Source organism: Lacerta agilis, chromosome 9, assembly GCF_009819535.1.
Source record: "Lacerta agilis isolate rLacAgi1 chromosome 9, rLacAgi1.pri, whole genome shotgun sequence".
In the NCBI taxonomy this organism is placed as follows: domain Eukaryota; kingdom Metazoa; phylum Chordata; class Lepidosauria; order Squamata; family Lacertidae; genus Lacerta; species Lacerta agilis.
This window is the reverse complement of record NC_046320.1, coordinates 38021573-38047366: the sequence shown is the minus strand read 5'-3', so window position 1 is coordinate 38047366 and position 25794 is coordinate 38021573. Positions and strand designations below refer to the sequence as shown.

General features: G+C 41.5%; 1 protein-coding gene across 10 annotated transcripts in view; it reads right to left on the bottom strand.

Moving 5' to 3' along the window:
* The window catches only part of SLC10A7 (solute carrier family 10 member 7), a 122004-nt gene extending 107929 nt beyond the window's left edge, over window positions 1-14075 (bottom strand). For 2 of the 10 annotated variants that reach the window (XM_033161372.1, XM_033161373.1), the window contains exons 1-4: window positions 13654-13799; window positions 8502-8584; window positions 7016-7152; window positions 2753-2828 (exon numbers count right to left, since the gene is read on the bottom strand). In XM_033161372.1, coding sequence (XP_033017263.1) covers window positions 2753-2828; window positions 7016-7152; window positions 8502-8584; window positions 13654-13753 — 396 coding nt within the window. In that variant the 5' untranslated portion in view covers window positions 13754-13799. Of the gene's footprint in view, window positions 1-1996; window positions 2116-2752; window positions 2829-4636; window positions 4810-7015; window positions 7153-8501; window positions 8585-13653 lie in introns of those variants that run through there. The other 8 variants (XM_033161378.1, XM_033161374.1, XM_033161379.1 and 5 more) reach the window with 8 other exon arrangements.
* Window positions 14076-25794: the final 11719 nt, after the last annotated feature.

Genomic DNA, 25794 nt, shown 5'->3' with positions numbered 1-25794 from the left:
TATTGGTAGATATGGGCAATGGATTTTATCAACCAGTAAAGAGAAGCTAAATGATGAGTTCAGTACACTTTGAGCAGGGGCAATTTTTTGCTAAAAGCACCTGTGGTCCAAACGTCTTGCCAATGGTTTTCCAACACTTTCAAAGTGCTCAAGTAACTTCCTCAGATCTCAAGACTGAGAATGTGTCAAGAGAACAGTAGCTGCTAAGGCCAATAACAACCCACATCTCCACAGGAATCTGTTATTTCTAATTTCGACTGGTGAGCAAAGAGACTGGGACCTGAACTCCCTAATACCTCAAGTGGCACAGGTGTTCTCTGCCTAGAACAGCTGGCATCTGCTAATTAAAAGAAAAACTCAATACAACAGTTTTGCCTTATTTTTGAACAAATTTAAGCAACATCTTTTGCAAGGCCACAACTATTGTTAATTCAGTATGGAATATTCTTTTTCTCCCCTTTCCTAACTACTGTATAAACAGTTTGAAGATAGTGGGGTGATTAGAACATTGAGAATTTTTAAAAATAACAAAAGCAACAATACACTAAAAACCGGGCTTGACTTTGGAAAATGTTTGATGGACTTCTGCTTTCTCTGCTGATAAGATTAGCACAAGGAGCATTCATGCACTTTCCCTTTCCCTTTTGAGTTTTCCTTTATGCAACAATGCCCAATACACCCAATAGCTGCCTCACCTTCATCATCGGCACAATAAACATTTTATCTGTCCAATGGATGGTCTGGCTGCATTTTACAGTCTGCCTATCCTCCCATTTCTATACAGCCCTTCCAATTTTATCCAACAGAACAGAAAAGAATGAAACAGCACTGTGAGTGCCTTCCATAGTATTAGTAAAATTCTTCACTTTCTTTAAAAGAAAATGGAAACCGTAATAACTTGCATGTGACATCACTCTAATTGGTATGTCATAGATACTTAAGGCAATTCATACAGATCAAGCAAATGAGTTGCCACCAATGAGCTTTGTGCCCATTCCCAACTAGACAAATTGTACCACTCTGGCTAAAGTCGAAAAATCAGTGGCTCTGCTGCGTTATCAAACTTCAATGGCACTACTGCAGAAATGGCTTGCTTGTTTTTTCCAGTTCTGACTCACACTAGCACAGATATCAAAAGCCAGTATGATACAGTATCTAGAGTTATCTGCAAAATTGACAGTAGTTTTTAAAAAAATACTTGACCGTCATATATAGTGTTGTGGGGTTTTTTTTAGATGTACACGTAGTTGTAATATAGTTATATCTATTGCTAAAAATATAAAATGTGAATGCCATACATTCACTAAAGAGAGCTGGAACTGGCTATTTCCTCTAAATGAGTATTACACATGATGGCAAACTTGGGTAACATGTGAGGGCCTAATGCAAATGCAGGACTCCCAAGTGCATTACCTTATAATGCTAATGTAGGAGCATTTGCCAGATGGAATCCAGAATGGCATGGTATAGTGCTTAATTTATCAAATCCCCTTCAGCTTCATGCTGACAGGATGACCTTGGTCCACTCACTCACCCTATTCTACCTCACAGGTTCATTTAAGGATAAAGTGGAAAGGGAGAGAACCTATACACTTCCTTGAGTTCCTTGGAAGAAATGTTATACTGAGTCAGATCACTGGTCCATCTAAATCAGTACTGCCTACACTGACTGGCAGTGGCTCTCTGGGGGTTTCAGGCAGGGAGCCTTTCTCAGCCCTACCTGGAGATGCAGAGGGTTGAACCTGGAACCTTCTGCAGGCAAAGCAGATCACTGAGGTATGTTCAACAGATAAATTGTTCAGAACCTTTTATTTCATTACATTTTAACTAAATAATCTTAATTGAAATAAAGTTACCTTAAAAGTATTGTCTTAAATAAAATAAAGCAGTCTAAGACTTAATGTATTCCTTTCTGCCTTGTGAAGCCTTTGATTTTATTCAGTAGATTACCAAGATTCTGATCTTTGTGAACTCTTCATTTTCTATGAAGAACACACGAGGGGTGGGGGAATCAGAACGTCTCTTGTTCCACGGTTACATCTGAGAAAGGACTTCCGAGTCCTTTATGTCTGCCATGAACTTGATCTTTCAGCTGCAGTGAAAATTTTCTTAAAGCTATAATTTTAAAGTTAAATGATGAGAGGTTTCATTTGCTTTCCAAGCAGAGAGAAAAGCTTTTTTCAAATAAGACTCCTACTGCCTTGACCTTGGTCTATGACTTAAAGAGTTCACCACATGCAATAATTTACCTTGCCCCATGGGACTCTCCCAGATTTCATTTCTGAAAAGGCTATAGATTTGGAGGCATCACAAGATTTAAAAATATAATATTCTTTACACTAAGTAACACCTTTTGTGCGTCAAATACAAATTAAAATGAAGGAATTTAGAACAGATTTAAATGCGTAACACCAAATCATGAGAGTCATAAATAGGATTCCTTTAAATATTTTTAGTAAAGACAGAACATACCTTTAGCATAGAACCACCTAGAAATGACTGGTAAATAATCCCCTCACCAAAAAGATGGTGAGGGCTGAAAACTGGACATGGAGGAAGTCGATTTGTCACAAGGTTTCAAAATATTCACCAAAAGTTACACCTCTGCATTTGAAGGTATTGTTATTTGATGGGATCTTAACTGGTATTTTCATGATCTGTCAGTCAACTTTACTCTAAGGAAAGAAAACTTTTGCACAAAAGCATTTAAATAAAAAAAGCAATTAATAAAATAAAACTGTAATCAACTCACCTCATTTCCACCAACAGCTTTGGTTAAAATCACTGCTGAAGACACAGGAGGTGGCATGCAGCCTACTGTCTGCAAACTAAGGGGCAGAAAACATACACAGATACAAATGTAATATTCATTGAAATTAAAAACAAAAACCCATAAAGGAGAATGGGCAAAATTACATACTACATTCAGAAGCCATGAATACCAATATTCTTTGTTTTGAGACTTGAATACAAAAACAGGATAGATTTCTTAACTGAGATGGTATGATAGCTCAGCTGGTAGAGCATGAGACTCTTGATTTCAGGGTTGTGGGTTTAAGCCCCACATTGGACAAAAGATTCCTGCACTGCAGGGAGTTGGACTAGATGACCGCCATGGTCCTGTCCAACTTCACAATTCTGTGATAAAATAGTTGAATCCACAAAGGCTACCCCATTCACAAGAGTGCAAGTATCTGCTACATGCCCCATGAAAGTAAAAGGAGTAGCTCAAACTGTAATGCACAAGTAGATCTGGACTGGGATAATGGGCAACTCATACCAGCTGTTTTTGTACCTGCCCAAGAAGCTAAATATTCCCTTTAAGGAAGACCACATGGTCTTCTAATAAATCCATTTGCAGTCTACTGCTCATTCCTTTTCAGATGTATACAGATACATGAGCAGCTTGCAGAAGTCATTCTACACAAAACGGGATAAGAAGCTTTGTTATAAAGCTTTGTTTTTCCTCTGTAAATTGGAGTGTTATGATATTCAGTGCAGGGCTCTTGAGGCATAAGCTACAATTCCCTAAACACTTTAACTGTTCAAACTTTATTCATGTTAATAGAGTGTGTGGCAGTAGATTGCTCTGAGGCATGACCTACCAATCTATTAAATTCAAAAAATGTTCCAAGATCCCTCATCAGTTATGGAAAATAATCCATGGAGCGGCGGCTGTATGATGCTTGTCCTTGTAAATTTTGGCTGGGTCAGGCCTCAGTTCATTCCTAGGTAAACACACTGTCTCTGCTTTGTTTTGTTGCTTTTATTTATTCAGCGCCTAAAATACCTGGGCACTTGGCAATAATTTTTTTAATACAAAAAATAAAATAAAAATCCCTGCTTGCAATCTATTAAACATGACAGGAAAGGAGGTAGAAAACTGTTATTAAAAACTGAAGCCAAGGAATATATACTGAAAATTGAAATCCAACTTCCCAGATGCTCTGAAGTAGACTAACATGCTAAAATCCTGGTCCTGAACTCAAAGTCTAAGATGGTTTCTGCCACAGGATGTAAGAGTACCAGTCCCACCATTCACAGGAAAACAAGGAGGTGCTCACTGCACACTGTGATTGTGCTATGCATGGGGAAATTCTAGCTTCTAGGTGTAGTCAATACATCTAGATTTCCAAGCAGTTATGTTTGTTCTTTTAGAAAGCATTTTTCAAACTCTTCAGATTATAGAGAAATCTTAATGCAATGTCCTTCAACTTGGGCCATTAGATGTTGTTGGACTACAATTCCCATCTTTCCAGGCCAGCTCAGGGATGATGAGAATTATAGTCCAATGACTTCTGGGGAACCAAGATTGAAGAAAACTGCCTTAATGTGAATAACGTTTGGTAAATTTGTACAGATAAGGAGTAACTTAGGAAGGTGGCAAGCCCTGGGAATGAAAGAGCTGAGTAGCTTTTCAGGAACTTCTGCCTTTACATTATAAGTGGTTGTTTCTGCTGGGGATATGGTAATACATGCATTTAATTTGAGAAGCTACCTGAGAGGATGTGCATACAAAGCTTACTTTGAACCTACTAAGGTTCACTCCCAGAATCTGCTTTCAATATCAAGATTCAGCTCCAGAAACAAGAGGACCCCTGAACACATGCGGAGTACAATTTTCATTATTACATACCCCACCCCCATCCATCATATATCTGGAATTGGAGAAAGTATTCTCTGCTTCAGAGGATGTGGTTTGCAAGCAGGCTTAGCAACAGTGCTGAGAGAAATCTGAAGTGGTCTTAGGGGAGGACCCCTGGTTCGGTGGACGAACATATGTTTTGCCTCCAGGTGCCAGGTTCAATCCTGGAACAAGCAACAGGCCACCAAGTTAAGAGTAGACAATACTGGATGAAATTGACAAATAATCTGACCTAGTATAAGGCAGTTTCATGTGTTCCATCCTCTCTTTGCCCTCTACCCACAAAAAAGAAAACAGCAACATGATCTACCTTAAAGTGCTAAATAATCAAAGTTGAAAGGAATCTCAAAGGCTATCTGGTCCAGCTCCCTGCTGATGACCCCATGTAAATCTCACTATAACATGGCCAGAAGAGAAATAATAACCAGAACACAATGAAAGGACAGAGGAATTGCATCACAAGATCTTCCCTTATGGAAAAGCACTGTTCATTATGATCACATTCTTGGTATTAATGAACCCTAGTTAGGACAAGAGTCTTAAAGACGACCATGACAATATATTGTATGAGCTAAACAAAACATATCCTATGTGGCAAAGATGAGACCAAGAAATAAAAAGGAGGCAGCATTATTATACCAGAAGTAAACAATAAAATGTTCTTATACATTATTTAGCATCCTAATAATATACAATGGTGACTGACAGCCTGTGAGTGAGATGTAAGTAATTGCCCTTAACACAGACATTTGCTGTAATATTTTCTACATACTGGAGTTAAAGTTGAGGGAATGGCACACAGTTTTGCACTTTAAAAAACCTTCTAAATAATATTACTAGGAGAAGATGTACAAACAATATTTCTCAAACCACCTTTGCTTTGCAACCGTTTTGCCTTGAATTTCTAACAGCTTACCTGCAATTCAACACTTCACTCTCGGATAGTAAAATAAAAATTGTCCTGTTCCTAAGTATTTGGGTCTTATCTTTGTGAACAGTTACACACCAGCATTTACATTTGTACAGGTGTCTCCCCACTTGTGTGGGGGTTATGTTCTGAGCCCCTGCATGCGTAAGCCAAAATTGCCTAAGTGGGAACACCCTCTAAAAAGCTTCTAAACATCAATTTTTTTCTTGCTGTCCAGCTCCCTCATCTCAGGTTCCCTCTCCACACAACTCTCTCTTCAACTAGAGTTGAAGCTCTGGGGCCAGCTGAAGGCTATGCAGAAAAGTAGCTGGGGCTGCACATGTCAGCTACTAGGCAGGGAGCCTGAGCAGCCTTAACAAAGCCCCGCTGTGCCTCCGGTTTCTTTGGGGCTTCTTCCACACTCAATGAAGTCCTCTTTGGGCTCAAAACGATCTTTAATCGTTTTTCATTTCCACTGCTTGTACACATGACTGGTGCAGTCATTGGTGTATGATTTTTATGGTGTATTCTGTGTATGTTTCAGTTTGTATTCTGGTTTTCTTTTTATTATCTGCCATGAGCAATACACAGATGGAACAGTAGCATACTGGCTAAATAAATAAATAAATCAGCTATATTCCTTAGAGGCAAAAAGAAAAGTACTTCTAGAAAAGGATACTACTTGAACTGCTTTCATTACAGAATTTAGCTGAATATGCTGCAATATGGTGCTTGTTATTTTTTCTTCACATTGACAGCCATATTCATGCACTGCAATTTTCTATAGCTCTTGATCTCTGAAAGCATTTACAGATAAAATGGGGGAGGGGCATACTGCATTGAAAAACCATTACCATCATGGCAAAGGACTTTTCTTAGTCAGAATTTGAGAAAGTGAGAAAAAACTCAAGATGCTGGGAAGCTAATAGCTAAAAAGAGAGATCGCCATGTAATCTTGCCGGCTCCACTTGCTTTTGGCCCTGGCAGTGCCTGCCATTAACTGTGACCCCTGATTGACATTTCCCACGGGTCAACAGACCATCATAGAAAAAAGGTTCCTCACCCCTGCTGTGGAGGGTGAAGCTGCATATTCTGTTTCATACATACTCAAACAGTTAAGCTTCTATTCTACCACCAATTTCCCCCCATTTTTACTCCTAGTCCTTGAAACCTAAACTAGCAAATTCAATACAGAAGGCTTGTCAAGAAGAGGCATGATCTGCTGAGTAAGTCCCTACGTATAAAATTAGCTGCCAAGTCTTTGGATACATGAGACCAAGATTTTGAAAGAGTAATGTTTTGCATACATTTTTTTTCCTACAGCAAGTGTCAAAGCATGAACGTATGCAGAAAAATCACGTACACGGGGGGGGGGGGGGGAGCGAATCAGCCCTAATGATACTAAAAGCACATTTCTGGAAAAGCAGCCATAAATATTTCACCCTTTAGATGTTAAAACATACCCTTTTAAAAGCCATTCATTTATAGGTGTGATAGATAACAGCTGAAGAAATAGCCATATTGCTGTTGGGAAGAATACAAGTGTGAAGATCTGGACAAAAAGATGCAATTTCACATGCATCAAAGCACTTGTCAGCTCCTACAAAGCAACAAGAGAAGAGGTTGCAGTTTTAACAGCTGAAGTCAGTTCTATTTTGTATTGCTTAAGTTGGTATCATTATTATATATGTCAGATACATATTGCTTCAAAAAGCCTATTTTCCAATTCTGTAAGAAAGGGTCTTTGTTTCACCTGTCCTGACGCATGCAAATTTTTAATCACCCATTGTCTAAACTAAGCATAAGCTAGATTAACAGTAAAATACACATTCAAATTAAAAATAATAACAACTGGACAGGTGACACCTGTACCTGCAATGTTAAATAACAAATAATATACTTTAGAGCAGCCTTCTAAAACTTTGGGTCCAACTCCCATTATCCCTAGCCAGCATGGCCAACAGTCAGGTATGATGAGAATTACAGTACAACATCTGGCGACCCAGGGTTGGAGAAGGCTGCTTTAGAGCTTCACATAGTAGCAATACTTCACCAAAGGTTAGCCCTCCTCCACCCAAAAAAAGACTAGCTAGCATATATATTCATGTATACAAATGACTAGTCCTAGTGCAACAATATTTTCAATATTCGTCAAGCTATGACCCTAAATAAACAACCCTGTTATCTAAAGCTATTCTAATTCCACCCCCCCAAATGACTTATCAAAAAGCCTTCCAGTGTTCTGTAAGGTGGCTCCAAGCCTACTTTACCACATGAATACTGCAGGACTTGAATTCTGAGCCTCAGATTACACATGGAGAAATAATAAATTAGGAACAAACTTACAACAGCTGGAGATAAGTGGTGATATTAAACACATGTTTACAAAAGCTGCCCACACACCAAGGTCATGCTGCAATGCATAATCAGGAGCGTGGGAAAAACAAGATGTCACTGCTCTGAAATATACCTAACTTCAAGAGATCACATGGGCTGTTCAGCTGATGCTGGTTCAATGCCAATTTATTAGCCACATGTCCATATTAGCAGAATCAGCTTTGAAACACCTGTGTTACCAAAATTAGAGTCACCTGATCACAATTTTCGGGGACCCAAGTTCCATTTGAATCAATAAAATGACTCCAAGTAAATACTTTGCAAATGACCCACTGTAGGATTGCAGATGTAGACTCAACACAATCCACACAGATAATTTCCATGTTAAACTGATAGCAAAATATCAAGTTTAATACAGAAGCAATAAGGGACCTTGTGACAGTCGTTTATGGGTGCAGGGATGTAATCCATTACATCTTTTTCTCCCACTCTGGATGCATATACCCTCCTAAAACTACAAGCACATATTGACTGCTGTTGGTACTATGCCATTAGCAGCCTGATGCTCCCATCAACAAAAAAATGAGAAAGATTAACATTCATTTGCAGTACCTCAGTTTTCAACGAGAGCCCACTGTTAAAGAATATAGCTGAAACAGCTATGTATGTGATGGTGATTTCTGGTTTCAGTGGTCCTGAAAATACAAACACAAAAAATAAACAAAAATAAAGCAAGACAGCTAAGATTGATTTCCACATAAGACTTACAGGCCCCTCCACACACACGATTATGTGGTTCCCACTGAAGACTGTATGAGGTTAAAACCAAGCTTACTGATGACTTCTCTTCCCATAGCCAAGAGCAGAAGCACAGAAGCAGCCCAGCTCTACCAGAGTGTAGTAAATGCATTCAAATATGAAGGGTTATGATTCATATACAAAGGAGTGACAAGAGACAAGGAAGTAATAAGATTTGGCTATTGCAGAAACAAAAATCTAGCAGACTTGTGATCTAAAGAATAAAACCAAAGGCCTTCTTTAACATTAAAAAAAACCCTATAAAACCAGCTATGAAGGAAGGCTTAGCTTTTATAATTACTTCTTGTAAATTACTGTAAGTTAGATTCTGTGCTGTCCTAATGTATATTTTCAATAGGGGAAAATAAAGGTTCATATCTGGACAAGCAGTTGAAATCCAGCTCCTATTGATTGTAACCTTTGCAGAGTAATCCTGCAAGTCCAAATTCAAAGTCAACAATTCAATATCAAATTCACACATAATGAATGGGGAACAGGAATCACTACAAAGATGGTGGTAGTGCCCTATAGTTCACAAGAGATGGAGTACACAACCTGGAATAGAAAGTAGGTGGGAGGAGAAAGTAATAAGGCGCTTTTCAACACTAATTTCCAAGCAGTTTTAACACATTAGAGCCTGCAAACAGTGGGCATATCCATTATTGCCCATTAATGATGTCGCAAGCACTGTCCAATACGCCCTCACCATATATGTGTAACAGCATTATGGGCAGTACTTTTAATTGCAGTTTGGCTAACTGGAGAAAGAACTGCATTTTCTCAACAACAATAAATTGTTCTTTAGTTTTGGAGAAATGAGATAACCTAGACCTCTTTGTGGTTCCTTGACAGATTTCTGGCTCACATAATAAATGAGCAGCATGTTTCAGTGCCAGGCAAAGACCTTTTTATTCTCACAGGTCTTTTAAATCTAATCCTTTTACCCTTGTTTCACACCTGGAATATTTTAGTTGTGGCTATGATTTTAGTTCAGTTTTATATTAATTGTTTTACTGCTACTTTTTAGAATTGTGTTTTGTATTTCATGGTTTTATTATATGCTATATGTCACCCAGAGAACTTTAGATATTTGGCAACCAAAAATACAGTAAATACTGTGCATTTGTTATACTGTTAGCAGGAATAACAGAAAAGCTATCGATGTTCACTTCTGGCTGATGCAATGAATAAATTCAAAGAATGTTCCCTCCCCACACCTCCTTAAAGTATGTGGATGGTGTTCCCTTAGGAGAGCCATTAGTTAGTTTTAGGAAGTTTTCTATTGTTTCCAGCAGCACTGGCAGAACTGAAAAAGGAAAGACTGCAGGGAAAGTAAAAATTTAGAGCTACTGTTTTGACACCATGATAATTGTTCCAGCTGTACTGCTCCTGCTGGTCCATATGGACTAGAAGTAACTGGCGTGGGATGAGCATTATGGAATGACTGGTGCACTTACTGGTAAATGGCTAGTGTTCTGAGTCAGTGCTAATCACTCACAAAATGCTATGCCTCAAAACATCCTTAGCAGGGCTGTAATGCTGGTACAATCAGTTGTAGAAATCAATTAAAAAGTGTTTCATTAACTACGTAATTGTTTCATGAACTATTTTTTATGTAAGCTGCTTAGAGACTGTTTTTATTTATGAAGTGGTATATAAATCTTGCTAAATGAAATAAATTTAAAAGTCCCAATTAACTGGCCAGCACTTTTTTAAAAAGCTTATCATTAATACAATTATACAAATTGGAGGTAGCAAACACTATCTTAGAAGAGGCATTCTCCTTTCTCAGATACATTACACATGCACATCAACTCGAGAAAAGAAGTATGTGCCTTGGTTTAAAACTATTGTTTTTATGTATGTGCCAATTGTTTCATATTTAATCAGACAATCTACACAGTCAATTTCTCTAACTGGGCAACAGAATGAATCCTTTGTTGACACTATTTTTGTGGACTTTTTTAAATTGTAAAGTTTGTATTCCATGTTGAGATTCCTGCTTTGCAAGGGGCTGGACTAGATAACCCTTCGGGGATCCCATCCAACTCTAAAATTCTGTGATTCTATTATCTATCCTGAACACCAGGCAAAAGACCCTCACATTTCACTGAACTGACATAAAGGCAAATGAGGAGGTATCAACACTATGTCTTCCATAAAATGCATCAGAACCTCCTGGGAACCAGTGTTTTCTCAATGGAGAAAAGCAATTCTTCATTACCAAAACAATGAAACACAACATGCTACCTACCACAGAACAGATTACTAGCCATTATTAAGCCAGGTTTCTAACCCAGGGTTAATTACAACATTTCTAAATTCAGATGCAAAATATATGAAGTCATGGAACTGAAGATTAAGAACCCAACAACTTCATGTCCAGGTTCCAGCTTTCCACTGGGCAGTATAAGCCAACCTGGCAGAAAACTACCGGTAGATTGGAAAGTGTGCTCTTAACCTGCAGTCAGATATGGGGAAAGAAGTGGTCTCCTGGACATAAAAGTTTCTTAATAAATGAAGAGTGATTAAATGCAATACTCAATGCATTTGTAAACAATTGCTGGCCAAAAACTTCCAAATAATAACTGCCTAAGACTAGTTAGCCCGGCTACTGAAAGGCTGTCAAGCTTACAGATGGCAGAAGACCAGTGATATATGACAGATGCAACTGCAGGAGCCAAGTCTGGATAAAAAGTCACTGAACTGAGTGGGAATTACATCAGTAAATGTGCTCAGATGCACTGAAGAGGAAAGGTATATGTAGTGACAAAATGCCCCATTGTCCAGTTTAAAATTAGCACTTTAACAGATATTCCTCTTTAAACACTGGAGCACTCCCACAGCAAAATCTGCAGAATTAAACTCATACCAAGCATTATTTAAAATATATATTTTTTTAAGCTCTACACAAAAGTTAGCAGCCCTTCCTACAAAGCCATGTGCTATGAGGCAATAAATATTTTCTGGGATATCAAAAAATTGGACACAAAATTAGAAGATAAATAGAACAAAAAAGCTAAAGCAAGTTGTTGAATCTGCAGGCCAAGCAAGTTATACATTTTATATAAGTTTAGCTAAAAGAGCCATTTGCCTTGCATCAATTTCAAAGCCTTTTTCATTTCCTGCTATTTTCAAAACATGACAGCAGTGTCCTATGCATGCTTACCTGGAAGCAGGATAGGTGACCAGATGAAAAAGAGAAAACAGGTATCCTACAATTTTAACAGAAATCTGGGTAGAAGATATTTCAGCAAGTGTAGCTTTGTCAGAGCTCCATCCACTTCTTACATCCTGCCACTCCATTAGGGACAAAATAGGGAGAGGGAATTCTATGGAAATTAAGCTAACTGCATAAGAAAAATGTCAGTTTGCATCCCGAGGGAGTGATCTAATTTAGCAAGTTTATTTTACTTGCATTTAGTAAAGAAAACTTTGAAACTGCCAAGTTTGCCTTAATTGTATTTACAATTGGGCACCCATTCATTTTTTCTAATGAACTCCTGAGACATAACATTTTACGCAGATAAAAATAAAGCATTTTAAAAAATTTCCATCCCACATCACTGGCACACACTAATTGAGAGGATATGGCATTAAGTACTCACCAGTACATTTTAAAATAGGAATATGTTCATACTCATATTTTCGACTCAGTGCTCAATATTTCATTTTGACACTTGAACAAGAACAGCTTGTACATTTATGGTATGTCAAAGGCTATTTAGCAAATCCACAAACTGAGCCTTAATATTCAAGCTTCTTTCTTTGTGCAACAGACACAGACAGTATTACTGAGTCACAGGCAGTCTATGTGCTTTATTCGCAACAGTTTTTGGTGGTGTGCAGGACTTATCTGCTTTTAAAAGGGCCCAATGGTAATGAAGTTTGCTCTTCCCCATAATTTGAAGAAAACAAAACTAACACAACTGCTTTATAAGCTCACTCATGCACTGGGGGAATGGCTATACATAATTCATGCATTCCAAGTAATTCTCTCCAGAAGAGGAGTAATTATCCCAGATTCAACAGAAGTAATTTTCCCAGGTGAAATGGATATAGTACATGGAAGGAAGGAAGTTGCTCCCTGATAACAAGTGTATTTGTTTAAGTTCATTGTTAACTCAGTCCTCACGGTTGTGAAAAACTACCTCCTACGGATTATGTTTTACCAACTATTACTGTGAAAATTATTGAGGCACACACACATTTCTGAAGGTGGGAGCATACAAGGATTACATCAAACCCAATCATTTCCCAATCTGAGAATAACTTCCCCCTCTCCATGTTCATTTACATAGCCTAATAGCAGAACAAGAGTTTCGAGCTAGTCAATGTACTTTTAAGTTTCCACACTGGCTGGGAAACAATAAAGGCGATTTGGGGAGTGAGGGAGTTAAATCCCTGTCCTCTTTTTTTGCAATTGCTTGGTGCTTGCAGTTATCAAATTTATCATCATCATCATTATTTTTTAATGGAGTCCACGTATCTCCTTCAATGCTCTGTTGCTGGGGCTTAAGTTTGCTCAACCCACCCCAGAGCTCAGCCTCAGCCTCAGCCCCTCCTGCTTGCTGGGTGTCACCACGCGGAAGTTGAGTCGTCTCGCTCTCTCCTAGTGTGCAACGTGTCAACACAGCTCCTCTGCCGAAGAGTTTTGGAGCGTGAGAGAAGCTATACTGAACCTCAGAATGGCTGCACCGGCCAAAAGAAAGATGGGATCGGATAGCAAACCCCAAGCAGCGTGCAGATATTCGTGACGTGGGCTTACTCCAGTTCTGCTACGGTGTGGAGAGCGCAACATTTTGCAATGGACCCCATATACCTAACACCCGACGTTTTAAAATATATTTTAAAATCCCAGTTTCCTCTTTGTTTGCAAACAAGCGAGTTGGGCATGTGAGGGGGGGCGGAATCCAGGGCTGACACGCATTTCATTAGGCAACGGCATGCCCACGGTCAGACTTACCCCCTTTCACCCCAAAGGCCGGCTCCAGCTTGGCCACCGTGATGACCAGGACTATTCCGAGAATGAACCAGTCTTTCCTCAGCCTGTCCAAAAAGCCCATGGTGGCGGCGGCGTGGGCGCGAGATTCCCGCGGGTACAAGCAGCTAGGAATGGGAGGGGAGGAGGAAGAGGAGGAAGGCGGGGAGTTGGTCAAGACTTCCCTTTGGCCCCTCCTGCAGAGGGGCTGTGCAGCATGGAAGCAGCAGCGGGACTACTTAGAAGCTGCTCCCGCTGCCGCTGCCGGTAGTAGGAACAGTATCCAGTGACAGGAAAAGTCTCCCTGAAAGCCGCCATCACTACCACGCGCCTGCTAATAGACCCGCACATCATCTCTGGAAGCCGGCAAGCGACGAGGTGCGGCGGCTGAGGCTGGGAGAAGGCAGAGAGAGGACGGCTTCCGAGAAACGCCCCGCACCCTGCGGGGAAGCTCTTCAGCAGCAGCAGCCACCGTGTCGCCGGCATGTTGCGCGAAAGAGCTCCCCTGCCGCACGTCAGACGGGAGAAAAAGGCCCGCGCCCTATTTCCCCCACAGCGGGGAGGGCGCGCGCGCGAGAAACACCCAGCAGCCCCTTCGCCCGCCAGCGGCGCGCGGGACACAGCGAGGCCCCGCGTCTGCTCGTGGAGGGGTGGGGGTCTGGGGGAGGGGGAAAGGCAACGGTAACCTCGCGAGCGGCGGTTGGTGCGGGGCTGCGCGCTTCTTCGAGACTTTACGCCCGTTCGCCGACGCGACGCGCTTGACGTAGGGAGGGCGGGGAGGGGCTTTCAGTTTCCTGGAGTGGGACGCGTTTCCCGGGTGTTGGGCTCGTGGCGAAGAGAGAGGCAGGATTGGCTGGCCGGTTGTGCGGGGCGGGGCCTGCGTCGCGGGCACCTGAAGGTGCAAAGCGCGCTGCTATTGAGGGTTGCCATATTTTAAAGCCAGGTCGCCGCTTCAGCTATGAAAGTTCTAAGGACGTGGGAAAGTGTTGGCTTATCTGGACGGGCTGCTAGCGTTGGTGCAAACGGAATCCCCAGTGTGGACCCCTTGCGGCGTAGAAGCGCATCTGCTCCCCACCACAAGAATGCCTTTGGAAGCTTTACTGAGGAACGGTCTTGAAATGGCTGCAGATAAACGTTGAAAAATAACACCTTGCTGTTAAACAGCAAGCAATGCGGCCCCCTCAAATGGGGGGTGGGGGACGTGTGTGTTGAGATTCCTGCACTGCAGGGGGTTGGACTAGGTGGACCCTTTCCGACTCAACAATGTGGATCCCGCCATCTGTGGATACTGCCATCTGAGGCAGTCGCCTTACCTGCAGCCCACTGAGTGGGACTTCAGACACTGCTCGTAAACCCTGTTGGGAAAAAAGGATAATTTAGGCACCATAGGGCCAAAGTTGATGTGCTTTCAAGTGTATTTGCATTAAGAGAGAAAAATACTTCTAGGGGACAAATCTAGATCCAGGTGATCTCAGTGGCTAGGGGTACACTTAACTAGGTTCAACTAGTAAGAGAGCTGAGGCCATTCCTAGATTGAGATAGCTTGACCACAGTTTTCCATGCATTGATGACCTCACAACTGAATGACTGTGATTTACTCAGTGTGGGGCTACCCTTGAGCTTGCACAGAATGCAGTGGCTAGGTTGCTTGTGAGGCAAACTAACACCAGCATATAACACCTAGTCTGTGGAATTTGCACTGGCTGTCAAATCTGCTGCCGGGCAAAATTCAAGGTTTCGGTACTAATAAATAAGGCCCAATGCATCCCAGGTCCTATTTCCTTGGGGGACTGCCTTTTCTCTTATATTCCCAGTAGATCAATGCCTTCTGCAACAGAGTTTCTCCCTAAGAGTCCCCAAAGTATCAGAAGCTCTCCCCATAACATAGAGTAAGACTTTTAGTGTGGCTGCTTCTGTTTTGTGCAGTGGCATTCCTGTTGAGATGCAATAGGTGCCCACTAACTTTCTGGAAACGTGAAGTCATTTTTGCTCCAACAGATTTTTCTAGCTGGGTCAAAAGGCCTCTTGCCTTATGTTTAAAAACAATTCAAAATGAATGTCTTTCTATAGTTTTGTTTTGCGCTGCATTTAAAGCTATGGTTGAGAGAGACTTCCTGTCTGAAACCTTGAAGAGCTGCTTCCAGCCATTATAGACAGTACTGGCTATGTGGACAGTTGGTCTGACTTAGTATAAAGTAACTTCCTACCTTGCTAATTCTTGCTGCTCCCATTGAGCAGAAAGCACCGCCAGTTCTTAGAGCCTGTCCTTTCAGGAGCTCACATAATGCATATACCAAGCAATATATAAGCAACAAGGAGCAATGCATCAAGAAGGAAAACAGCAATTATACTGGAGCATGGGAGCCAGCTCCTAGGGGCCAAAGTCCCTTCGGCCCCCACAATAAAATATTTGAGGGGGCTGGACCCCCCCAAACTTGATGAGCATTGCCATTCAGTTGCTGTGTGTGTGCCACGTCATGGGATCAATTGTGTGGGGTGTGGCTTACCTAGCCTCCTACCCAATATTTTGTTCAGGTTGGCACCCCTGTATTGAAGAGTGAGAGACAGGAAATAAAAGTGTAGACAGCAGTGCAAGCCTATGCATGTCTACTCAGAAATAAATCCCATTGAGTGGGGCTTACATGCAAGTAAGTGACTGGGTAATAGAGTGGCAGCTTAAAGGCAGCAACCATCAAAACTTAAAACAGCTTAACTGCCTGACCAAACAGTAGAAGCAAAGGATTCTGGTTGCTCGCCTCAGGGAAGATATACATTTCTTACTATTTTTGGTGCTCCAAATTATGTTATCTGCGTTTTATACAGTCCTATATTTTGTCATTCACCTGCTTCAGATAAGTAGCAGTGTTTCTTGGGTGAGCATCCACTAACTGCTCCTGCCCATGCATGGCTTGGGGGCACTCATTCAATTTATCTCCTAGCCTTAGAGTTTACCAGCCTTCTATGACTAGAAGAGAATGCTGTGCTCTTTGAACTAGTGACTTGAGTTCTCAGTTGCTCTTTCCTCCTCACAGATCAGCACTTCTCTGAGACTAGACAGGTCTGCCCTGCTAAGTCATCACAGTTGCAGGAGAGGGGGATAACAGGCAGGCTACACAAGTCTCTTAAAAAAGAAAAGAAAAAGACTGCTTTTCATATAGCTATTTTTCAAACCATCAAAAGTGGTATACAGCCAGAATCAGAAAAGAATTAGCTTTAGGATAATGACTAATTTAATAATTCTATAAAACCATTAGTGGCAAATACAATGCTCTGCTACTGAAAGCCTTGACCTGACTGGATTCTGAAACATCTGCCATTCCTTGGGGAAAGGGCACACCTATTATAAACTAAAGACAACTTAATCTCTTGTGATTTATTCTGTTTCATTATGTATGAGTTCCTGCTGAATAAGATTGCCCCCAGACTTAGGAAAATATATATGATCCTCTTCTGTACTTTACCTGAAAGTCAGTGGGATTATTTCAATGTTAAATAAATCTCTGCTAATAAACCATATCATAAAATACTCTCTTAGAACATGTATGTGTTGCTATTTCTTCATTGTCCTTCAGATCCTTCCTCAGTATCTGTTTCTGTAAAGCCTCTGGCTTAATTTCTTAATCTCCATTTTCAAACATAATCAAATTTTAGGTAGTGCATTTTCTCACATTCATCCCTGGTCCTTTGTGTCTCTTGCCCTAAGCTCCCCGACTCCTGTTGTTTCTCACATTGTCTTTTTTACATTGTAAGCCCCCCCCCCGGGGGGGGAGACCTTTCCATTTTTGCCAATGAAGCTCTGTAAGGCCCCATAGATACTGATAGCACTGTGTAAACTCTGATCTTCCAAGTACCAGTACTGTACTTCATATTTTATTTATTTATTGTGTTCCCTTCAAAAGATGCAATAAACCATGATTGTATCCGTGCCACATTCTCTATATTGCCCAAGTTGCACTTGTTTAACCACACACTCTCTCTCTGTGTATCTTCCTGTATACTGTATAACAAAAATGCAAGGCGGTCATCACACAGCCCCTGTTGCATGATATGTAGCGCCGCGTTATAATCCTGGATTTGCATGAAAACAAGAGTGCAGCTCCCATTGGAGAATTTATAGTGTCCCATCACAGTCCTGATTTGCATGGTCAAGGTGGGGCATGGAGCAAAAGAGAAGGCAGGAATAGAGAAAAACAAAGTGGGGAAAGACCGGTTTTAAACAATAGCAGAGGTTTGAGAAGTGTGATGGAAGGGTGACACTAGGGTGGAGAAGTGGCCATATGAACAAGGTTTGAGTACAACAAGAAGGGAGTTGGGAAAGGCTGTGTTAGCATTTTAGTGTTAACTTCTGTGTTGTAACTATCTCTGCTACTTTTCCTTGGTACAAACAAAATTTATTGAACATTATTAAAAATCCTGGTTTCATTAGCTAATTGGTTTAAACTTGTTATTCTGCTAAAATATATCTGTTGATAGGCCTAATGAAAGTCCACTGTGGCTGGCAGGAGTGATGTGTAAAGGTTTCCTTCAGTGGTGATCTGAAGTCCTTGACCTTTTAATTCACATCTCTCTGAAGTATCCTGGCTCCTTATCCACATGACCTACCTTATGATCAAATAAATACACAGTTAAATGATTTTCACGAACCCACCGAGGTTTTTAAGCCATATGGCAGTGGATGTCAACTGATTATGCGTTTAGACAGCAGAGATTTCAGAATAAAGGAAAGCAGCTCACAAGATAAAGAGAGCTTAAATGAAAAGAAGAGGTGTGGTAAATAATTTAACTTGGAAAGAACAAAGATAGTCAAAAGGAACAAGATAAAGAGAGATATTAATTATGGATAGAGAAGTTGAGGAAGAAATCTAGAAATGTATGGGAGACAGGTTACAACCCATTTTTATTTCTCTCAAGCACTTAATGGCATAAGTTCAGTTTTTTCCCCCAGCCACTGAAAAGAATTGCTATAGTGTTCACACTTGCCTAAAGTCAAAATCTATGCTATATTAGGGAAATGTAACAGCAGGAATGTGGGCATACTTGAAGGTCTGCCACTATATCTACCAATGCATTAAGATCTTCAGAGAACTCCTATGGGTGTCTCACCATTTGAAGAGGTGTAGGTAGATACCGGGCCATCTCAGGGGTGGCACCACAGCTGTGGAATGCTCTCTGACATCTCTGTTGTTGACATTTTGATGCCCATCACAGACCCTTTTAAAAACAAATCCTGAGGTTGTTGTTGTTGTTGTTCAATCATTCAGTCATGTCCGACTCTTCGTGACCCCATGGACCAGAGCACGCCAGGCACGCCTATGTTTCACTGCCTCCCGCAGTTTGGCCAAACTCATGCTAGTCGCTTCGGGAACACTGTCCAACCATCTCATCCTCTGTCATCCCCTTCTTGTGCCCTCCATCTTTCCCAACATCAGGGTCTTTTCTAGGGAGTCTTCTCATGAGGTGGCCAAAAGTACTGGAGCCTCAGCTTCAGGATCTGTCCTTCCAGTGAGCACTCAGGGCTGATTTCTTTAAGGATGGATAAGTTTGATCTTTTTGCAGTCCATGGGACTCTCAAGAGTCTCCTCCAGCACCATAATTCAAAAGCATCAATTCTTCAGCGATCAGTCTTCTTTATGGTCCAGCTCTCACTTCCGTACATTACTACTGGGAAAACCATAGCTTTAACTATACGGACCTTTGTCGGCAAGGTGATGTCTCTGCTTTTTAAGATGCTGTCTAGGTTTGTCATTGCTTTCCTCCCAAGAAGCAGGCGTCTTTTAATTTCATGACTGCTGTCACCATCTGCAGTGATCATGGAGCCCAAGAAAGTAAAATCTCTCACTTTTAAAATACTTTAATCCTGCTGACTCTTTTTATATCAGTTTTATGGTTTTGTGACTTTTTGTCTTTCATTTGTTTTATATTTGCATTTGGAAGAAGTCCCACGGTGTTCAATGGGGATTATTCCCTAGTAAGTGTATTTAGGATTACAGCCTCAGTCACCCTGCAGTTAGTTCACAGATGTTAGTCTGAAATAGAGTTCCGCATCTACAGCTTGAGTAGCCTGGAGGTATACAGCGAAGAGAAGCAACCTTCTTTTTCAACTGTTTCCAGATCTTAATCTTTTGCAACAAAAAAACAGCAAATAGCCTTGTGGTACCTGAAAATCTAACAGATTGATTTCCTGGAGGAGAGTTCACTTCATCTGCCACACCCTTTTGTTACCATGAATTGAATAGAGGGGGAGAAGTGTGATCCTCAGAACTGAGTAAGCCCCACTGAATTCCCAGGTAAGTGTGTATTTAGGTGTGTCAGAAGAGCTAGTGCAAGCACCCCCAACCTGCTGCCCTCCAGATGTTTTGGCCTACAACTCCCATGATCCCTAGCTAACAGGACCAGTGGTCAGGGATGATGGGAATTGTAGTCCAAAACATCTGGAGGGCCGAAGGTTGGGGATGCCTGAGCTAGTGGAAGAATTATTAACAGTGGAGGTGGGTGAGATGGGACTGACTGCTGGAGTTGGGGAAGCGTTGGTTGTGAAAGTCAGAGACTGATGGACAGTGCAAAAAAAGAATTTTTAAAATATATATTTAGTAGGATTTATATGCTGCTTAATCACCAAAAACACAAACGATTTACATGTCATGAAAGCCTTTGACTGGGCCTAACTGTCCAGGGGGTCATTCCACTGAGCCTTGGGCTTGCCGATCAGAAGGTCGGCGGTTCAAATCCCTGTGACGGGGTGAGCTCCCATTGTTCGGTCCCAGCTCCTGCCAACCTAGCAGTTCGAAAACATGTCAAAGTGCAAGTAGGTACCGCTCTGGTGGGAAGATAAATGGTAAATGGTGTTTCTGTGCGCTGCTCTGGTTTTGCCAGAAGCGGCTTAGTCATGCTGGCCACATGACCCGGGAAAACTGTCTGCAGACAAACGTCGGCTCCCTCGGCCAGTAAAGCGAGATGAGCGCCGCAACCCCAGAGTCATTTGTGGCTGGACTTAACTGTCAGGGGTCCTAAGAGAAGACTCCCTGGAAAAGACCCTGATGTTGGGAAAGATGGAGGGTGCAAGGAGAAGGGGACAACAGAGGATGAGATGGTTGGACAGTGTTCTCGAAGCGACTGGCATGAGTTTGGCCAAACTGCGGGAGGCAGTGGAGGATAGGGGTGGCTGGCGTGCTCTGGTCCATGGGGTCACGAAGAGTCGGACACAACTGAACGACTGAACAACAACAACAACAGAATGGCTGCTGTGAATTTCGTATAGTTATGTTAGCTCAGAAATCTAGATCCCATACTTCTTACAATGCTCCCACAGCCGCATGTAGATATAACTCCGAAAACACAGTGTATCAGATTAAGTGGATGAAGTAGTCCATAGAATCACTGAACTGTAGAGTTGGAAGGGACCCCAAGGGTCATCTAGTCCAACTCCCTGAAATGCAGAAATATAGTCTTTAAGGTGCCACAGAACTCTCTGTGGTGATTACCTTTATTGTAAATATGTACATCCTTTCACCTGTCTGATATGTCAGTTTGTGGTGTTAGTGCCACATACACACCACCTAGAGCACTTAAAAAAGGGCACAGCAGGAGGTTGTTGTCAGAATGTGAACTATCCTGTTTTTCTTGTTATCCCTACATACAGATAGTGGTATATAATTGAGCTTTGAAGGCATCTGGGAGTGTTTCTGAGCTTTCCTCCTAGGAACGATGAAGAATTTTTTTCCAGAACAGATCAGATGTAAAAGCAAATCCCAACTGAGTGACATTTCTCACATTGAATTTCAACGAATGACATATGCAGACCCTTGGGAGTCACTCCCATGTTTGAGACTTACATGCAAATATAACATGAGAATTAAAATATCCTTCCCCAAATGAGAGAGAAGATTCTAGAATGCAAAGTCTTATGGAAATGGTTTTGTTGCTTTAAGGGCCCACTCCAGTCTGGTGTTTTAATGTGGAAATGGTATATAAATTTTTAAAGCTGGGCCAAATATTCCCTCTCCTTACCCATTTTTGAAGGGGTATTCTTTTGATGAGAAGTTTGGAAAAATCCGGTGATTTGGGGACAAAGTTTACAATTTTCAGGGGAAAATTCCAAGCAATGGGTGCTGAGGGGTTTGCCTGTACTTCCCCCCCCCAAAAAAAATCACAATGGAGGTGGATCTTCCTGAGCAGCTGTCTTTTGTCAGGCAGGGAATGTACAGAGTAAGGAATTAACTCTTTATTGCCTAAAGTACACTCCCAAGTTAGGAAAAGGCAAGTCCATCAGTCCTACATATCTCAGCTACTCCTAGATATGCACCTGATGAGGCAGCAGCTACCACAACAGAGAGACCCAGCCACTGTCCAGACCTCAGCTTATGTATCTCCCCTATCTGAGCTGCATGCAAGCAGGCACAGACTCTGCCTGCATGTAACCTGCTTCTGCTCCTCACTCTTCAATGTTCTGGTCCAAGGAGACAATGGAGCAGGAGAGGTGGGGGCAGCAGCAGGAGGTATGGAAGCCCCTTGACCCTCCACCAGCCTGACCCATCATCCCTCCCTCTTCCTGCACCTGTTCACCCCTCTCCAGTCCTGCAGCTTCTCCTGCCTCTGTCTCTTGCCTCCTGGCTGTTACAGGTTCTCCCAGTTCACTGATCCCTTCTTCTTCCCAGTTAGCCTCCAACCCCTCTTCTCCCTGTGCCCACTTATCAGTCTCCAGCCACCACTCCTCAGTGTGCAGCCAGTCCCAGTGCTTTCAAAAGGCCCCAATGGGAACAATGCTACGTTGTGACCTAGCATCATTCCCAGAAGCAGACTTGGAAAAATAGCTCTCCTAATCCGTCCCCCACAGTTTTGTCCTTTACAGATGTGAAAGAAACACAGTACTTCTTGTGATGCTTTGTAGAGTTGCAGTCCTACCAAAATTGCCCAAGTGGCCATTGCAGAAGGGACATCCAAGCTATTTACATAATGTAGGAGTTTAGCAATATGAGAACAAACCATATTTCGGTTAAAACCAGTGCCTCAAATTACAAGAAACAGAAACAAATAATTTGATTGAGGGATGCAGCCATCAGTTTGAACTCAGTTCTGTTAGAATACTGTGGCCTTCCCCTCATATCATACTACTGCTAAGATGATAAAAAAATGCTTCCAGGTATTATAATTCAAGCCATCAGAAAGGCTTCCTTCTCCGAGTACACAACCATCTTTTGCTTATTTAGAAAGATTAGTGGGCCACTGAGGCTTAAAGAGAGAGAGCCAGTGTGGTGTAGTGGTTAAGAGCGGTAGACTCGTAATCTTGTGAACCGGGTTCGCGTCTCCACTCCTCCACATGCAGCTGCTGGGTGACCTTGGGCTAGTCACACTTCTTTGAAGTCTCTCAGCCCCACTCCCCTCACAGAGTGTTTGTTGTGGGGGGAGGAAGGGAAAGGAGAATGTTAGCCGCTTTGAGACTCCTTCGGGTAGTGATAAAGCGGGATATCAAATCCAAATTCTCCTCCTCCTCCTCCTCCATCTTCTTTTAACTCTCCAATACAATTATAGTTGAAAAAAGCTAAAATCCGCAAAACTGTTTTTAAAATGAATATAACTTCGATCTTCGATCGAGTTTCAAACAGGATCATTCACAAGCAGGGCAGAGCAGAAGGACCATTTGGCCTGGGACCTCAACCACAAACTGGGCCCCAAATTTAGACACTTGGTTTATTTTTTGGCATTTGATAAGTTTCGCAGCTTGCTCATCGGACCAAAATGAGGCACACATTCTTGCCTCAGTGCTACAAGTTTGAACAAATCAAATAAGTGGGTAAAATTATTTTGTTGTTATTAATTGATATAGATTTTGTCATATTAAAGAGTTAAATGTTTTCCATAAATACAGTCATACCTCTTGTTGCGTTTGCTTCACGTTGCGGCTTTTTGGGTTGCAAACAGCAAACCTGGAAGTGTATACTTCTGGGTTTCGCTGCGCGCTTCGCACATGCGCAGAAGTGCTCTATTGCACTCCACGCTTGTGCAGAAGCGCCACTCTAGTTGTGGACTTTTCAGGGTGCGAATGGCACCCCAGAATGGATCGTGTCTGCAACTAGAGGTACCACTGTATTACTAAAAATGCAAAGGTTCTGATTGCACAATATTAGATGAACCATGATGGATGTGCCCTATCAGATCAGCTGATTATATAAACAAACTACTAGTATTTGGTTTTTTATGATGTTGTCTTTTAAAAATATTATTATTATAGCTAAGAGCCTTAAAGGTGCCTGGAAGTGACCTGGGCCTCTCCGCACCTCTTCAAAACATCTCTCCTCAGGAAACTTTTTTTTTAAATTGCATAGCAACTTTTTTTTTTTTTTTAAGAACGTGTGTGTCTCAAAATGTGTTCAATAATACCTGAAAAAAAAAGTTAGTTCCATCTTTGGACTTTTAAAAAACAGGCATAATAAAAAAAAACTTTTAGATTGCATTTCAATATAAATTTATTCTTGCTTCCTGTCCAGTAGATATCCAAGCACATTACAAGTTCTATGTGAATCCTACAGCAATAATCACATTTTCTATACAGGATCCCTTGTGGACTGTATATTAATGTCTGGTTGGCAATTTAACAGCACCTCTAGGCATAAACAAAAGTTTATTAACACAGTAAGTAAAAATTTCCTGAAGTCTGGCCTGCATTTTTAATTTTCAAATCAACACTCCCACAATGTGAGTAACTTTATGCAAATACTTTTTAAAAATACTAATTTGGCAACTCTTAAATATCACACGTTTATGCAAGTTACGCAGAACGAAGCCCTTGAGCGATGAACTTCTTTGTGTTTCCAAGCCTGCTCTTTTCTGAAAACCATTAACAATAATAAAGAAAAACCTTTTCTGTTTTGACTGAATCGTGAACATCTTGTAGGAATAAGAAATAGGAAAAATATTAAGAGTTTTAATAAATGCTTCTTGAGAAGTCGTCACTCTGGTGTCTGAGGAGAATTAGCATGATCTCTTAATGGCAACACTGGCCTTTGATCACCATCTGTTAGATTGTCATATTACCAGTTTTTAATTGCCTTGATCACTTTGGCTCTTGCTTTTTTATTTTTTGCCTCAATGCTAAGTAATAGTCAATTTCAAAATTTGAATGTAAATTTACATGTGGAAATAGCCTGTATGGGTGAAATGCCAACCACGGTAGTCAGGAATGTGTGCAACCCGGTGGAAAAACCTTGATTTCTTGTTAAGCACAAATTCTGCGCCAAGGCAAGCTCATACTTGCAAATCTTACAATAAGCATCTGACAGTTTTGTGCCATGACACTATTCATTACAGTTATCTAGAAAGCATGCCTTTCAGGATACAAATCCTTCCAATGCAGTTTACAAGTAATATTATAATCTAACTTTTTAAAACCTACCAATGAATGGAATATAATTGGCATGTTTCTGACAAGGTAGTTGGTGGCAGAATGGCCCTAGGAAGGGGAAAGGATAGTTCAGCTGGAGCAGGCTCTGAGGTGATATTTAGCTGCACCCAGTGGTGCTTTTGTAGAAAAAGAGGTGCCAGAACTCACCATGAACACCTCCCCTTTTCTCTTATAATGACAATGATGCCTACCTGAGAGGTGCCAGAACTGAGTTCCAGCAAGTTCTGGCTGAAAATAAGCCCTTCGGGTAGTGATAAAGCGGGGTATCAAATCCAAACTCCTCCTCCTCCTCTTCTTCTTCTTCCCGGCAGAACCCACTAAAACATATCATCAGTGGTGTACGAACTATTCTGGACAATGATGTTTCCCTCTCGCTGGCCTTTTATGGTGAGCCTATGCTTACTTGGGGGGTGGGGGTGGGTGGCAGCCTGGGAGAGAGCAGACTCTGTGGAAGCTCCTAATTTGTGGAATTCCCTCCCAATAGACATGCGTCTACAAGGCACCTTCATCTCCCCACTTGCAATAAGACATATCTCTCCCATATTGGTCTCTATAGCCACAGCAGGCACTGTAACTCTACAACAGTTTGACTTTACCACCAAAGGCGCACTCCTCCATTGTCTCCCGAGACAGATGGATGCCAACTCAACTCAGGACGTGCCTTCACTATACAGCTTTCAGGTGAATGCTGAAAACACACAACATTATTACCCTGGCCTTCAACACCT